At 34.3% G+C, this 18,063-nt stretch overlaps 1 protein-coding gene across 1 annotated transcript in view; it reads right to left on the reverse strand.

Moving 5' to 3' along the window:
• CCDC178 (coiled-coil domain containing 178) overlaps positions 1-18,063 on the reverse strand; it is a 342,837-nt gene that overhangs the window by 26,644 nt on the left and 298,130 nt on the right. The window contains exon 19 of the mRNA XM_019652065.1: positions 9,020-9,154. Coding sequence (XP_019507610.1) covers positions 9,020-9,154 — 135 coding nt within the window. The remainder of the gene's footprint in view (positions 1-9,019; positions 9,155-18,063) is intronic.

Here is an 18,063-nt window from a genome sequence, read left to right on the forward strand (position 1 = left end):
TTGATGAGTCTGCAAGCTCTTCGAAGGTAGAGATTCCATCTTTCACCATTGGACACTCAGTGTCTAGCAAAATGTCTTTCTATACATAGTAGGCAACCCCCCAAAAAGGTGTCTTGAATTTAATTGATACTCTTCACTTAACTGTCAACTTCTTAAGGTCAAAGACTGTGATGTATATTACATGCATTCTATTGGCATTCAATAAGTACAGAGTGAAATCAGTGTTCCAACACATTATGGAAATGTACATTTCAAAATGGAATTCTAAAGGCATCTTTTAGCATAGAAAAATAATGAAATAATCAGTCCTAAAGGTAGGGGTATAGGAGAAATGAGTGTATAAGCTCCCTTCCACCCACGATTTTCTAGCTCTGAACTGACTTTTGGCAACAGGCATTTAAATCTTGCTATAGTCAGCCTTGGATGAAAGTGAAATGATTTTTACATTTCATAGGAGATCTTCGTTAAAATGTGGCTCATTTATTTGGATGTTTTAGTTTAGAACATTTGTTTAATTCTTCTTTTAGTTTATGTATACTTTAAAGGTTGAACAAAAATTGCTAAATCATTGTAATTATCCAAGCATTTCTTTTGTTACATTATACGACTAGAGGTGTACCTACTATATGTAGTTTCTTCGATTCCCAAAGTTTAAAATGTCAGACTTGGAATTACAAATTCCTGAAGGTGGAAAGATTGAAAGCTATACATGCTTCTGTGATTAATTATTTGGCAATGTTTGGCAAGAAGTTGTTGCATTTTCGTCATCATCTTACAACAGTATCAAGAAAAAAGAGAAGAAATTGAGTTAAGGTTGTAAATTGTTTACCGTGTGCAGGGCACATTGCACACATCATCTCATCTAATTCTTACAGCAACTCTTGGGCTGGTGCTGTTTATACTTATTCCACATCCCAGGTGATACCACCAAACAAGCAACCAACCAACTGTCCAACTCACCAAGTCCGAAACTTAAACACCAGTATTCATAGCCATTAAGTCTCTATTTTCAGTTCAACACAGAGAGAGGCAATAAACAACAATATGAAAAATTTACTCTTTAAACTCTGTTGAACTATTTATTTATTTATACAAATGATGAAGCGACATGCCTTGCCAAAGTGCATTTAACTATCTCTCCTGTCATTTCATATACCCCTTCCCTATTTTATTTTTCCTTAGGACACAGCACTATTATAATTTTGAATTATTTGTTTACTGTTTTATTTTACCCATTTATTTTTTATTTATTTTTTTATTTAGCTGAGCCGTCCTGCTACCTGTTGGCAGCTCAGCGGCTGCTCAGCTCGGGCTGGACTCGAACCGCTGTTGCTCAGAGCTCAAACTCTTGAGTGAGCTCTTAACCAACTGAGCCACTAGGCCTGCCCTTTTTTAGTCATTGAAATGTAAATTCCATGAGGGTAAATAATTTTGTTCATTTTGTTTATTATTGTATTTTTTTTCATGAAGGTTTTTATTTTTATGTAGTCTAACAATATTTTTCTTAATGGTTTTCTCCCTTCATTTAGGGACTTTCCTACCATTCAATATCTTATATTTTGAAAAAAGATTTTATAGATTCTTAATAATTATTTTATAATCTATGTAAATACACAAAATAATCTATTTTACTCTACCCCTCAGATATATATTAGTACCTGACATAACTGATAAGTGAATAGTGCACCCTCACATATGCAATTTGAAATCCTACTCTCATTATATTCTAAATTCCAAATATTTGTGGGGCATTCCTGAATTCCCTATTTCAATGAGCAACCTCAGGCCTGCTGCCTGTTTTGTAAATAAAATTTTATTGCAATACAGTTACAACTATTCATATAGTATTTTCTAAGGTTGTTTTCCTGTTATGAGGCCGAGTTGAGAAGTTACAACAGAGACTCTGTCCTGCAAATCTAAAAATATTTACTATCTGATCCTGTAAAGAAAAAACTTACAAATGGTTCTATTCTGTTTTGTAGATCCTTTTATCTGTTCCTGAATTAATATTATGCTGTTTCAATTTCATTAATATAGCATAGCTCTCTCATATGTTTTAATATCCACTGTCATAAGTTCCTGATCCCAACCTAAAAACAACTTTTCTTTTAAAAAAATGTCAGAGCTATTTTTGTGAATTTTTACCTCCCAAGTGCATTTATAATAACCTTTTCAAAGTTTCATTGAAAAATTCTGTCTGGGTTTTGAGTATGATTGTTTTGAATTAACAGATTTTTCAAATGTTGAGATTTTTAAAAATTGGCATCTTTCCACTATGTATAATCTTCTCATTCATAAAAATGATATATATTTAGCTTTATTTAGGTTTCTGCATATATCTTTTCATTACTGTTTAGCAGCTCTCTCCAAAAGGATTGAACAAACTTTTTATTAGGTTTACTCTTAGGAACTTTATACTTCAGGTTGCCATTTTAAGTAACTGCCATTAATTCTGATGCTTTTCTAGTTGATTTTCCTAGATTTTGTAAGAGAAGCACCATGTTGTCAGACAATAATGATCGTTTTGCCATTTGCCCCCACGTATCTGTACCTCTTAATCATTTTTCTTGACTTACTGCTAAGGCTTCAGTGCAGTGATGCGCAGTAATGATGATGGCAGGAATACTTATTTTTACCCTAGCTTTAATGAAATACTCCTGGTAATTTATCATTTAGTATATTTTATCAAGTTAAGGGAGTTTTGTCCTATACTATTTTGTGACTTAGAGTAAGTATATGTTGCTCCTGCTAGCAAATTTGTTTAGAATATACAGAGTCATCATATATAGTCTTTCTCCTTTAATCCCTCATGACATTAAATTACATTCATGTGTTTTCTGAGGTTGAAGTTCTTTGCAGTTGAACAAAAACTCACAGGCTTTGATATGTGATGCTCTTTTGTTTTTATTTTTTAAAGTTTAAAGAGATGTGCTAATATTTCCCATTGTGATTGAAAAGTTTTAAAGTTTTCTCTGGCTTTCAATCAGTTCTTACTTTACAGATTCTGAAGTTATGTTGTCATTTGCGTTAAGTTCATGATGGATATATATCTTAACAAGCTATATTATTTTATCAATAGGAAATACCTATATTTGAATGTTGTAATTGTTTTTGCCTTGAAGACTACTGTCTCTCCCCACCCTCTCTGGTTTTTAAATGAGAACTTGTTATTTTTTTCTGGGCTCTTCACTCTGCTTCTATTTGTCTAAGGTGCATCTCTTCTAAATGAGATGGATTTTGTTTGTATGACCAACCTATAAATCTGTACTTTAAACTGTGTAATGAAACCATATACAGTTATTATGATCAGTAATATGGTTGAATTTATTTTGTACATTTTTATACTCTCCCTGTCCTCCTTCTTGCATTTTTTAATTTTTAAAAATTTTTATGGTACTTTATTATCTCTAGTAGTTTAGGAGTGACAAATCTTATTTCTAGACTTTTAGTAGAAATTGTTAAATTATTGGTAACTATATTAAAATACTTTTTTTATTATTTTCTAAAATTAGTAAGATTTAGCACTTAATTTTATTCTTTAATCATAACATCTTTAAATGTGTGTATTTTAAAAGTCTAAATTCCTACAATTTCTTTTGTCTTTAAAAAGATCACATAGCTTCAGAGTTTTTCTTTTATATCACATCGTTAAGTGGTTTTATGCTTTTATCCTGTTTTTTCTGGTTTCTTTTCATTTGCACTGTTCTCTTCCAGATATAGAAAATTGGGCTGTCCCTGGGTGTATTGTGTGTGTGTGTGTGTGAGAGAGAGAGAGAGAGAGAGAGAGAGAGAGATAGAGAGAGAGAGAGAGAGAGGGAGAGAGAGAGAGAAATGATTAAGTACCTTACTTCTGTCCTATCAACAAAATTTCTGGCAAAGCACCTAGAAAATGTTTTTATTAACTTACAGAATTTGTAGGCACCTAGAGCTGGAAAGAACCTTTGACGTTATCACATTCAATCTTAATAAGCCAATTCACTAATTTGCTTGACAATCAATTCTCTCAACAAATATTTTTGAGTACTTATGTTTTGAGAACTATAGTTAGTGCCAGGGAGATAAAGATAAACAAATAAGACGTGCTTTTCAACTGAGAAGGCTCACATTCTACTAGGTGAGGAGACAGAGACACATCCAAAAATGTTTGTGCGAGGAGGTCGGGGAACATTGTAAGAGGGCTGCGGCTTGAGGAGGTGCTCTCTGGGCTCTTCGATGATTTGCTGTCCTTCAACCATTGCAGTAACTTCTCATGAGCATCAGCAGTGCATGATTGGACGGCAGTACTTGTTAGAATATGTATTCCTATTGAGCCCAAAGGCACCTTCCAAACTCATCTATCACTGGTGCAGGTATTGCCCTCTAGAGTTTAACAATGTATGAGGTCTGACAATTAAGTTCATGAACTCATCCTAAAAAAGTGCTACATACCTCATTGCTGAATCACTATGGTCACCTTCGAAGTACTCCCCTTGGGAAGCTATGCACCAATGCCAGCACCTAGCCCATCCTTCAAAGCAATTTTGGAACTCTTTTTCTGGAATGACCATCAGAGCTGTCATCTTATTACCCTTGATGTGCTGAATGTCATCAAAATGTCTTCCTTTCAATATTTCCTTTATCTTCAGGTAAAGAAAGAAGTCATTGGGGGCCAGATCAGGTGAGTAGGGAGGGTGTTCCAATACAGATATTTGTTTACTGGCTAAAAACTTCCTCACAGACAGTGCCGTGTGAGCTGGTGCCTTGTCGTGATGAAAGATCCATGAATTGTTGGAGAAAAGTTCAGGTCGTCTACATTTTTCATGCAGCCTTTTCTGCACTTCCAAATAGTAAACTTGGTTAATTGTTTGTCCAGTTGGTACAAATTCATAATGAATAATCCCTCTGATATCAAAATGAGATATCACCTCACACCAGTTAGAATGGCCATCATCAACAAGACAAATAATAGCAAGTGTTGGAGAGGCTGTGGAGAAAAAGGAACCCTCAAAAACTGTTGGTGGGAATGCAGATTGATGCAGCTGCTATGGAAGGCAATGTGCAAATTTCTCAAAAATTAAAAATAGAATTACCATGTGACCCAGCAATCTCTTGGGTATCTACCCAAAAAATCTGAAAACATTTATTGGTAAAGATATATGTACTCCGACGTTCATTGCAGCTTTATTTATGGTGGTCAAGACATGGAAACAACCAAAATGTCCTTTGATAGATGATTGGATAAAGAAGGTGTGGTATATATATACAATGGAATGCTATTCTGCCATAAGAAAAGATGAAATAATGCCATTTGCAACAACATGGATGGATCTTGAGATTATAATGCTAAGCAAAATAATTCAGACAGAAGTGGAAAACCATACGATTTCACTGATATGTGGTATATAAAACTGAAAATAACAAAAGAATAAGCATAACAAATGAAGAAACAAAACTCAGACACAGAAAATAGTTTAGTAGTTACCAAGGGTAAGGAGGGAGGGGAGTAGTAGATTAAGGTAAAGGGGATCAAATATATGGTGATGGAAAGAGAATTGACACTATGGTGAACACACAGTGTGATATATAGATGACATATTACAGAATTATAACACCTGAAATCTATGTAACTTTGCTAACCATTGTCACCCCAATAAACTTTAATTAAAAAAAGTTAGCACTATTGTTGTAACATGTTCGTGAACTTAATTATTCAACTTCGTATGTATACGTGGTCCTTTACTTATCTATCCTTTTCAGCAGTTCTCAACCTTTCACAGGGGTCGCCTAAGACCATCGGAAAATACATATTTTCAATGGTCTTAGGAACCGAGACACCGCTCCTCTATCTGTCTCCAGGCCCACATGCAGATACGCCCACATACGAGTACCCGGCGACCCCTGTGAAAGGGTCATTCAACCCCCAAAGGGGTCGTAAGACACAGGTTGAGAACTGCTGCTTTAGATGTTTGTCCTTCCAAAGTCTTTTCCCTTTGCAAATAAGTATTCTAAATGTATATTTCTCCCTCTCCCTGATCTTTCTTATATTGCTGCTCTCTAATATATCAATATGGCCCTTCAGCTATGCTTTCCAAACCTGTATAAAATACTATAGATGGGCTCAACCTTTGAAAAAGTACAACAAAACTATCATCTCCTTTAACCAGACAAAATAAGTGTGCTTACGCAGTCTAAGATCACATTAGCATGGTATAGTTAGCTGCATCACATTCTCTCATTTAAATGATGTGTTAATGTCCAGGTTTTTTTTCCAAATAAGATGCCAAAGAGGCATTGAATATTAAATAGCATTAAACAATTCCCCAATATTGACATGCTGCTAAACGATATGAAAGAAGAGTGCAATAGCATCTGCTCTGTTAGGCAATTTTTAGCCACGTTGAGTCAAACTGTAGAGAATGACATCTGCAGACTCACCCTGCAAACATATTAAATCACTCTACCATGTTTTTATTTTTTTAATTGGATATAATAAGTAAAAACAAGATAGGCATGGGCTACTTTCAGATTCCCTTAGTGGGCTTGCTACCATACACCCTAAAAAACAAGCCCAGGAGGAGCTTAGAATTTTCTAGGAAGATAAGAACAGCAGTAAGTAGGAAGAGTGAGCTGCTAAAATACAACCACAGTGTGGTGGTTACGTACAGAGCACAGCAGGTTCAGGTACCATGCTGAAGCTTAGGACTTGATTTGTTTTCAGAGGATTGCACATGTTTCTATAGTTTTCTGGCAAGATCCTAAAAATTTTTTCACTTTTTTATTAAAAGCCAAAATATTCTAACTTGAAGATATCTCCACTAGATAAGAAAAGAATCTTATCTTATTGAGTTATGCTCCTCAAGTTCCCCCAAATACAAACCAGGATTGCTGCTGTCTCTAGATGCTGACTTCCTATTGATACTATCTTATCATTTCTATCCCTTCATTTCCACTGTATATAATAGCCATAAAAATAAGTAACTTAAAAATCAAGTTTGGTAAAGAAGTTATTGGTGAGTTTCTAATGAAAAAAAAACAGAATAAAGATTATTGAAGGCTATGGATTGAGAATTCATTCACTTTACCAATATTCAAATATTGGGTCATCAAGAAAGTCATGATGCATTTTTGCACTGAAAAACATAGAAAAATTCATCATGACTTTCCTTACAACTTAATAGTTTCTACTGACATTTTAATATTTCAAAATACACCCTCATTCACAATGAGAATTAATCATTTGTAAGATTTTCAAGAAAGTTTACATTTTGGCAGAAATATGAAATTTTTCTAATACAATTATTAGAACACACAGGTTACCTTTGAATACTGGGGGTGCTAAGAAAATGTATACACATGACTTGTGTTCATCTTTTGTTATCAGTATACATTGAGTATTATAATTTTAATACATTTTTTCCATTCTTCAAATCTGTATATATTTTTTGGCACCCTCTGTATTGCAAATAAAATCACAGGTTATAACTGGCTCATAATTTTTAATGTACTATATGATATCAGACATTTTTAAGAACCAAAAAAACATGTTCTTGACTTCTAAAATACTGCAATTGTAGGTTATACTTATTTATACATAAATTTCTATTAAACCTATACATTCTAAGCACTAACTTTTCAAAACTTTAAATTTCTCCTATTATTTCAAATGTTTTGTTACAACCAATTATCCATAGAACCCTTATATGAAGTACACGCGCACACACACACGCACATAGTGCGTGTGTGTGTGTGTGTGTGTGTGTGTATGGGATATACATACAGAGGGTGCCAAAAAATGTATACACATTTTAAGAAATGAAAAAACTATTAAAATTGTAAAAATCTATACCGATAACAAAAGGTGAATACAAGTCACATTTGACTTCTGCAATTACAAGAGGTGCTCAAAGTGGTTACCACCAGTGTCTAGACACTTCTGTTTATAGCGAACTACTGCTTGAGCAACGTTGACCAAAGTGTCCATGTGTATACATCTTTTGGCACCCCCAATATATATATATAGTCTAAAGAAGAAAATAGCAAAAATAGCCACTGAAAATGAAATTTGAAAGAACTTTGAAAGTGCTTTACAAAATTGTGGTGAAAGTGTCATAAAGTGTGCATGAAATTAAAATATTTAGAAAAAGAATTGGTTTGCTTAGGTTCAGCATGCATTGTTTATGCTGCAAATTAATGAAAATTATGGTGTTAACATGTCATTTTCTTTTATATACAATATATGCAACAGATACTTCTAGTTTTTGCTTTTTAATATAACAAGGTGGTGTGTGTTTTCCTTTAGGAGGTCATGTTTTATAATATTATCACATTTCAAATAGTAAGATATTAATTTGAAAAGATTTAAGTAATTTTAATATAATAGTTTTCACATGGGTTTCTAAAATAGATCAAGTATTTTTTTGTTTGTTTAAAGGAATAGAACAAAATCATTAGATGTGAATAGATCAAAGTCTTAAAATAAAGACAATTGATTCACTGAAAGTTTTTACTGGAACAAATAGTAAAATTTCACATGCTCTTGGACACGTAGTTATATTCTAATCCAAAATTGCTTATTTTAAAAATAAAGTAATCTCCAAATCTGCTTAGGGGGCTGAGACTCTTGCAAAACAGAAGGGGAAAGAAAAGGGTTAAAAAAATGAACAGAAGAGTGTGATTCTCACTGCAGTAGATTTCACACAAAAGCAACACGAGGCAACTGTTGACATTATTTTTTGAAACAGCCAAACAGCAACTGCAAAGCCTGAAGATTTGAAAATATATATTTATACCAAATGTATTTATAAAAATCCATTCCGAGGTTTGTGAGTAATAAGATCAATAATCTCTTTTTCCCCCAAAGTATGAATGGTATGTATGCTAACTTACTGAATTCATCCTTCATGCAATTCCAGTTTATTAAAGAGGTTAAAAATTTATAAAACTCTGATGGGATATGGTTTTAATGCTTCATCACACTACCCATCATTTGCTTTTCAATCTAGATCAGAATGATCTTGCCTACTTCCCTGCAATCACCTACCTGCACAGCTAATATTTTCTGAATGCTCTCTTGAGAGTCTGCCTGGAAGCTGGCCAGCCTCATCTGGCTGTAGAGGACCACCAGTTTGAAGCACTTCCGCCACACCTTGTGTATCCTTCTTTGCAGCTGGCAGAGCTAAAGGAATGAGGGAGGGAGGCAAAACACAAGTCAGAGTAGGAGAGAAAATTAATGGCAGTGTTCAAGAAGAATGATGGAGGGAAATATAGAAAGCAGTCAATAGCCCATTCTGCACTGTACGGACCTGCCAGGAATTTCACAGTCTCCTGATTTTTCAGCCCACTCATGTGCATTCATTAGAAACCAGTCACATCTGGCCGCCAGGATGGGGGGTTAATTTTCTCTAAATGCCTCAGCAGTTTTGTTCTAGCTGAGGCAAACTCTGTGACTGCAAAGCTGATGAGTAAAATATTTCTACTTCACCCAGTTTAACTCAAAACCGATAGCCTCGGGACATATTGAACCTTTCTTTAAAAAAATAATCTTTTAAAGCTTTTTTGAATGGCACATCAGATCAAGCCAAAGTTTAAAAATGCAACTTTAAGACGTTGATGGACACCATTGCTTCTTTTTTCCTCATAAAGCTTACCATTGCTTGGCAATGTGTGCTTTAGAGCATGACAAAACTAAAGAGAATTAACTTAGCCATCAACTGCTGGGGGAGAACAATAACAGGGAAGAAATTTCCAGCTAGAACTCCTATTAATCCACCTCCCTCTGACTATGTGACATGGAGACATCTCACTGCACTGAAGTACAGTGGATGCAATGTTCAGTAGTGACATGTTTAATACTGACTCTATGCAGAAAACGAAGGACTTCTCCTATAAGGCATCCTATACCTTTTAGACGTTTAATATAAAACCAACCAAACAAAGAAAAACACAATAGAAGTTTTACCAAGACAATGCACATTTGTTCTTCAACAGTTAGTATAGTTACACCATGCAGAATTTTTATAATTGAGTGATTTTCAAATAAATAAACTTCATGCAAATTAATAGTAAAAATCCATATTAAAGAATTTACATATAATATATTCCATCACTGAAACCTCTTTTGGATTTTGATAATGTGGATAATTGCTTATGTTGAGTTCTTTTTAGCATATTTTATAGAATGAAAAAATAAACACCAAAAATTTCATATCAAATATTTCTTCATAACAGAATAAAACATGTTGCAAAATATAGCTATTTTGTGTCCTATTTACTGATCTGGGTACTGGTTACATGTAAGGGATCCTTTGCAAAACTTCATCAAACAGTGCATATATAACTTGTGAACTTTTCTGTATGTATATTTCAGTAAGAGTTTACTGAAAAATAACAACTTTAAAGTACTTATCTGGTATTGCATGTGAATTGTTTATTGTTCATTATGCATTGTAATAAGCAACACATAGCTATTAATGTAAATCCACAGAAAAATCAACCTCTATTTTTGGTTAATTGGTTAACTTAGGAAGAAAATATAACATTGAAAACTATAGCTATTTCAGCTTGCTAAATGCTGAAATATATTACCTGGAATTATTTATGGGCACTTTATATATTATTTAGGCCATTGAATTAAAGAGTAACATCACTTTTTGAAGAGAAAATTTGGCAATATTAATTTTATTTCTGTACTATTTTAATATATATTTAGATAAAATATTTTAATAATTTTAATATATTATTAAAATATTTTGTCTGCCAACTCTGACAGCCAATGGAAGCTTATGCTTTATTGTGATATACTCATTAAGATATTAGAATACTTTAGTCTATGTATTATACTGTTACTATGGTACCCACAGATATGACAACAGGCAAATAAGAGGAAGGTGAGTTTTAGAGGAATTCCTTGGAATAAAGATAATATTTTCAAGTGGAAGCTCTTCAATGTGTAGAAGGTAATACGGGGGGAGCTCATCAACCAACCGAATAGTAGTGTTGCCCACATTCACATCTTAAATGAGGAGAAGCACCTGTATACAGTAAGTCTTATGTATTCAGTTTTCTGCATTCCAGCTTGAGTTAGCCATAGAGGCCTTAAATTAGTCCATATTCAAAGGTTAATGAAGTTACTTTAGTAGAGAAGTTCCTTAAGTATCAACTAAGTAAGAGTAATATCTCAAGAGTTTCTTGGGAAAATTGATAGCTAATAGGCTCCTGGAAAAAAGAACCAGGAAAGGTAAAAACTAAAGGAATTCTTAAGGAGAAAAGAATCTGCATCCAATAAAAGGCCTATATACACACATATATATGTGTATTAAAGACAAAAGATGATCAACAATAATATGTAGAGAAAATATTTAAGATGCTGGGAAGGACAGTTGATTTAATCTAAGAGTTAGCCATGATGACAACTATTTTGGGAAAGTGATTATAATAAAAGCCTAATTATAAGATGGTAGCAGACAATGATCACTCAATTAATACTTATTAAAATTAACTCAATAGCAAACTGGTAAAATTTTTGTGGCAAAAGTTAAGAAGTGAATAAGACTTTCGGGAACTTAGTAAATAATGAGAGAAGAGAAAAATAGACCACATAATGGAAGGAACACAAAAATATGTAAAGAAAAAATTAAAGAAAAAGAGAGAGTTAAGTTTTGAGTGGTAAAGTCCTTCAAGAGAAGGCAGAATTTAGGTTGGAAAACCAAAGTAACTGGTATGGTTTTTGATCTCTTCAATCTCAATTAGTCCAGTATCTCTGGAATGAAACACTCCAACAATTACATTCCTGAAATGTATTCATTTATCCCTGAAATGATTACATCCCTGTCCTCTGATTCAGATTTTAGGGACGGTGAGGTGGAATGAGAAAGGCAGTAGTAGAGAAACAAAAAGGGAGAGTGAAGGACACAAAAACACTGGATGGGAAAACTGCAAGGGCATTTCAAGGACTTGTCATGTACTTAGAAGTAAGAATGGGATTTAGAGCCATTGACAGAAGAATTGGGCTGCTACTTAGCCCCAAACAAATATTGCAAGAATTTTGTAAGAAAATGGTTACATTCTCATAGAACTGAGGAGGAGCATATTAGAACTGGAAAAGAGTCATTTTGGGAAAAATATTCTCAATTCCATTGCCCTCAATTTTATTATGTGAAAGAGGAAGTTAGGATATTCAGCTGTATCAGGAAAGCAGCTGGTGTGTACTCTGAGCCATTTAAAATGATGAAAAGGAACTGGAAGAGTTTTCTGACCTGTCTGAATTTGTAGTAGACTTGCTAAGCTTGGCTCTAGTACTTGTTTTGTGAGTTCTTTGTTGAAGGAAGTCCAAAGAAGGAATTCATTGATACTTCTTTTGAGAGAATAATCACTGTGTACCTATTCACGAAGAGAAAAATCAATCCATGTCCATTTTGACATAGTGTATTGAAATCTATAGAGAGTTGGTGATTTTGCACCAATATTGAGCATTGCATACAATGCATGTTTGTTAGCACTGCATACAGTATATGTTTATACATCTGGTAAAAATATGTTATGATTAAATTTGATTAGGCTCCCATGACATTTTTTAGGATTTTAAAGCTTGATATTCTTTGACAGTAAAGCAGTGCAAATTACTGTTGTCACTTTGAAATATGAAAGATCCTCCATTTCCTGTTTTAATACACTAAATTACATGGATTCTGTTTTTAGTCCAAGTTATTTTGATCACCTGTATAAATTCATGACAATTACTAACGCATATGTATCACATAAAAAACTGGATTTAATACTAAATGTTATAAGGCATATATTATGACACACAAAACCTCTAATTATGTGAATTCAGATTTATATTATTTTATTGTTGTCATGCAATAAAATACCACTATTTGATATTCCAATTACAGATTTCAAAATCATAACCATCTTAGTACCAAAATATTGCCTTATACCCTTCCCATGTTCTCACCATTGAAATTAGAAATTTCAAAGCATCTTCTTTTTAGGTGTTTTCTAAGGTGAGGCTGGAGCATACTGGTGGACAATTACCAAGGACACAAGATTAAAGTAAAGCCCTACTATGTGTAACTGAAAGGGGACATTGGGACACATTGTAGAAGGATGGGGTGAAGTAGAGTTGAAGTATACTTGTTATTTACTGTGTCTTAGAAAAACAGTGTTCATAGGTACGATTTTTAAAATATGTCCTCCAATCATTTGATATTCCTTCCCTTAAGAAATGAAGTGGAATTCCCTTCCCCTTGACTGTGGGCTGGAGTTACTGACTCTTATAAAGAACAGAATATGGCAGAAGTGATATGATGGCACTTTCAAGAAACACACTCACTCACACACACACACGCAAAATCAACTGTGGCTTCTCTCTTGAGCTTTCTCTCTCTCTCATTTTCTCAGATCAATTGATTTAGGGTAAGCCAGCTCCCATGTTGTGTGAGTAGCTCTGTGGAAAGACCCACCTGTGGGAAACAGAAGCCCCCCCCCCCAACAGCACTGTGAGTGATCTTGGAAGCAGATTCTCCAGCCTCTTCAGATGGCTGTTACCTTGACCAACAACTGGAGTGTAATTTTATGGGCGGCCCTGAGCCAGAATCACCCAGCCAAGCAGCTCCTGATTGTTGACCCTCAGAAACTTTGTGGGGAAGTATATTTTGCTGGTTTAAGCCACTAACATTTGGGACAACTTGTTATGCAGCAGTGGTTAACAAGAGATTCTTTTTTTTTTTTAAAGATTTTATTGGGCAATTGGGGGAGGGGCACAGTATTGGGGAATTGGGGAAGGGGAATAGACAAGTTGCTGTTTTTTATTCTTCAGTCTCGTTGTGGAGGACATCGCTTCACTGGCCCATGTTGGTATTATCATTGCACTCTTCCTGGGTGAGGCAGATCGATTGCCGGCCTCTGGACAGTCACTCACGGTGGCTCTTGGCAGCTCATGCTGGCTGCCAGCTGCTCATGGTAGTTTATAGGAGCCTACTAGAGCTCCACTGCAGGCTACGCCATCGCCGGTAACTCACAGCAGCCCAATTCCAGGTCGAGCTGTTATTCACCATCTTAACTGTAGAGGGCACAGCGTCACTTTCCCTAATGTGGAATTCAAACCGGGGCCCTGCTGCTCAGAGCTGGTGTCCCAAGCCAACTACTAACCAACGTGCCACTCAGCTACCCCATAACAACAGATTCTTAACTTTCTTCCTCTCTTCTCTCTTTGCCTAGCAAGGAAATAACTTAAACCACCCATATTTTCTGACTGGAAAGTAAAAGTACTCTCCTAATTCATTGTTTTGTTGAAGACTGAAACTGTAAATCATTTATTAGTAATAAAAGTGTGATTAATAAATACTTATTGATTGATGAAATGTAGTTTGTACCACCTAGGAGCTCATTATTTTAATTGAAGATGGTGCAAAGGAACTAAATTTAATAGTTCCAGAAATTTAAAAAAAAATTCATTATCAACAAATATTTTCATGTAGCACATCAATATATTAAAGAAAAATGATCATCCCCAGAAGTTGATATGAATCAACACTGAACAAAATCAACGATGAAAAATTTATCTTGGCAAACTAGGAGTAGGAACAGATGAAAATTTCTTTAATCTGATAAAAGGTATAACCCAAAATTTCCCATAAGTATTTTACTAAATAAAGATACTTTAGAAGAATTCCCATGCATGACGGGGAAAATAAAGGATTCAGGAATCAACATGTCTATTTAACACTTTATTGCCAATAATGGCTAAAGCAATAAGAAAATAAAAAGAGAAAAGAGAAAAGATAATTATAAGCGTTAGGAAGAATGTCTATATTCAAGAGGTTCTACAAAGCAACAATGGGAGATAATGAGAGTCTAGGAACCTTTTGTCTACAAGGTCAAATTTAACAACACTAATAACATTTAAAATAATCAGTAATAACCAATTTTGAATTGTAATTTTAAAAATACTGTTCATAATCACAATATAAAATGTAAGGTATCTAGGTTTCAATCTACTAAAGAATATGCAGGATTTTATAGAGAAAGTTAAAAAACATATTTGAAAAATATAAAGTAAAGCCTGAATAAATGGAGAGATAGAATATGTCCAAAAATGAGAAAAGAGTGTCAAAGGCAAGTCAATTTCTTCATGAAGTGGTCTACAATCTTATCAGGTTTCATGGAACTTGATCTAAAATTCTTATGGAAGAAGCTACCGTGTGTGGCTGGCAGACAGCGTGAGCGGCTGGCAGCTAGTGTGAGCTGCCAAGAGCCACCATGAGCAGCCGTCCAGAGGCCGGTGACCGATCTGCCTCATCCGGGAAGAGCGCAATGATAATACCAACATGGGCCAGTGAAGCGACGTCCTCCACAACTAGACTGAAGAATAAAAGAACAGCAACTTGTCTGTTCCCCTTCCCCCGATTCCCCAATAAAAATCTTTAAAAAATAAATAAATAAAATAAAATAAAATTCGTATGGAAGAACAAAGAATTGGGACTAGCTAAGAAAATTGTGAATAGGAGAAGAAGTTCAAAGAATTGACATGCAATATGTAAAACTGGCCTGAAAGTTTTGGAATGGATAAACATTTGATCAGAAAAGAGAGCTGAAAAAGAGAGACATTCAAATAAAATAAAAAAATTGGAAATATAACAGAGACATCAATCAAATCAGTGGAGAAAAGAAAGTATAATTAGTTTTCCCTATACAGGATCTAAAATAAAATTAGATCCTTAACTCACAATATACAATAAAAGTAAGGTGGACTAAAATGAGAAAAACTAAATTTTAACTTTTTGGGAAGAAAATATGATTAAATAAACATGACCTTTAGGAGGAAAAGGACTTTTAAACAAAATATTAAAATAATAAATTGTAAAGGAAAGAATTAACAAATTTAATTATATTGAAATTTTAAAAAGCTAAACAGGGTAATAAAATAAGTCAAAGGTTTAGAAAGACATTAACAACACTTATAGATGACAAGAATTAATTTCTTTAACATAGAAAGAGCCCCTATAAATCAATAAGAAAAAAATATAAACAATATACGACTCCTGCCCCTCAAAAAATGGGCAGAGGAATCAAAAAGACAATATGAAGAAAAGGAAAGTTGTTTGATCTGTAAACATATGAGAACATGTTCAATCTCAATAGTAGAGTACAAATAAATGTACTTCACACTGATCAGATTGGCAATTATTTATTGAAAATAAGCTGTCTATACCAATTGTTGGTAAAGATATGGAAAAAATGACACTGAACTTTCAAACAGTGTTCATTGTGTATGATTTGACACAAAGACTTTGGAGAACAATTTGCCATTATCTACTGAAGCTGAAGACGTTTTCCCTTTGATCTAGCAATTATACTGAAATCTACATATTAGATCAGTGGTTCTCAAAAGCATCAGAATTAGTGTTACCCTAGAACTTGATAGAAATACAGGCATTCAGACCTACCAAATCAGAAACTCTGGGGCTAAGCAGTGTGTGTTTTAACAAAACATACAGGTGATACAGTGCATGCTGAAGTCTGAGAGATACTGCTCTTGAAAAATGGTCATAATATGTTCTCAAGGAAATATATAAAATAATGTTCATTTACAGCTTTGCTTCAAATTGTGGACATTTTTTGTAACAATCGATCTGCCTACAGTTGAGTAATAAAAAATACATTGTAATATGTTCACACCCTAAACCCTAACATTTAAAATCAATAAACTAAGGTAGAAAAGGGTACGGGTGCCAAATATATAGTGATGGAAGGAGAATTGACTCTGGGTGGTGAGCACACAATGCGCTACACGAGGTCTGACAATTAAGTTCGTGAACTTGTTACAACGATGTTGCTAAACCTTTTTGGATATCAAAGGGATTATTCATTATGAATTTGTAACAAGGGGACAAAAAGTTAACCAAGTTTACTATTTGGAAGTGCTCAAAAGGCTGTGTGGAAGTTAGGCGACCTGAACTTTTCACCAACAATTCATGGCTCAAGATAAAGGAAATTTTGAAAGGAAGACATTTTGATGACATTCAGGACATCAAGGATAATACGATGACTGCGTTGGTGGCCATTCCTGAAAAAGGGTTCCAAAATTGCTTTGAAGGGTGGACTAGGCACTGGCATTGGTGCATAGCTTTCCAAGGGAAATACTTCAAAGGTGACCGTAGTGATAGTCAGCTGTTTTTCTAGGATGAGTTCACGAACTTAATTGTCCAATCCCATATAGATGATGTATTACAGAAATTTCCACTTGAAATCTATGTGATTTTATGATGATTGTCACCCCAATAAACTTAATTTTTAAAAAAGTAAATAAATACACTAAAATTGCAAGTGACATGTAAAGCATTTATATAAATAAAAAGTGAGAACTAATGGTTTATATTTTAAATTAATTACTATATAAAAATAGTATTAAAACATAGATGCAATGATAAACACTAAAAGAAGGCTAGTTAGTGATTAGCTATGAGAAGGAGAAGGGAAATAATATTAGGATAGGCAAACAGAACGTTTTGAGTGTATCTACAAGGTTTGATCAAACAATGTGGTGAATGTTTAAACAAAAAAATTATTACAGTAAAAGGCACATTGCCATGAATCCCCCTCAAAATACTTCCCCTTGCTTTAAACACACTTATACCATCATTCCTGCCCTGAAACAGTTCTGGAAGTCCTCTTTTGTATGTTTAGATGTACTGTCCTGGCTGCCTCAATGTCCTGAATCCATTCAAAATGTTTACCTTTCATGGTTATTTTGACTTTGGGGAAGAGCCAGAAGTTACATGATGCCAGATCCGGTGACGACACACTGTAGTGTGTTTTTATTTGACAGAAATTGCTGTACCAGAAGCGATGTGTGACACAGAACCTTTTCACTGTGATCAAAACATGATGAATGCTGCTGCTGAGTGCCATCCAATGGAAAGGCAGGGATCTTCAATAAGGGAAGCAGTGTGTCAAACCTTAGTAACAGTGTGTGACAAGTTTCAACTTGTTCAGTGCAGTCAGTTGAGTATGAGCTATGGTTGTGAGAAGGTGTGTTTTAAAGTGTGTGGTAAATCATCCTCCACCATGACAACGCTCTGT

Source organism: Hipposideros armiger, unplaced genomic scaffold (genome assembly GCF_001890085.2).
Source record: "Hipposideros armiger isolate ML-2016 unplaced genomic scaffold, ASM189008v1 scaffold_173, whole genome shotgun sequence".
NCBI lineage: Eukaryota > Metazoa > Chordata > Mammalia > Chiroptera > Hipposideridae > Hipposideros > Hipposideros armiger.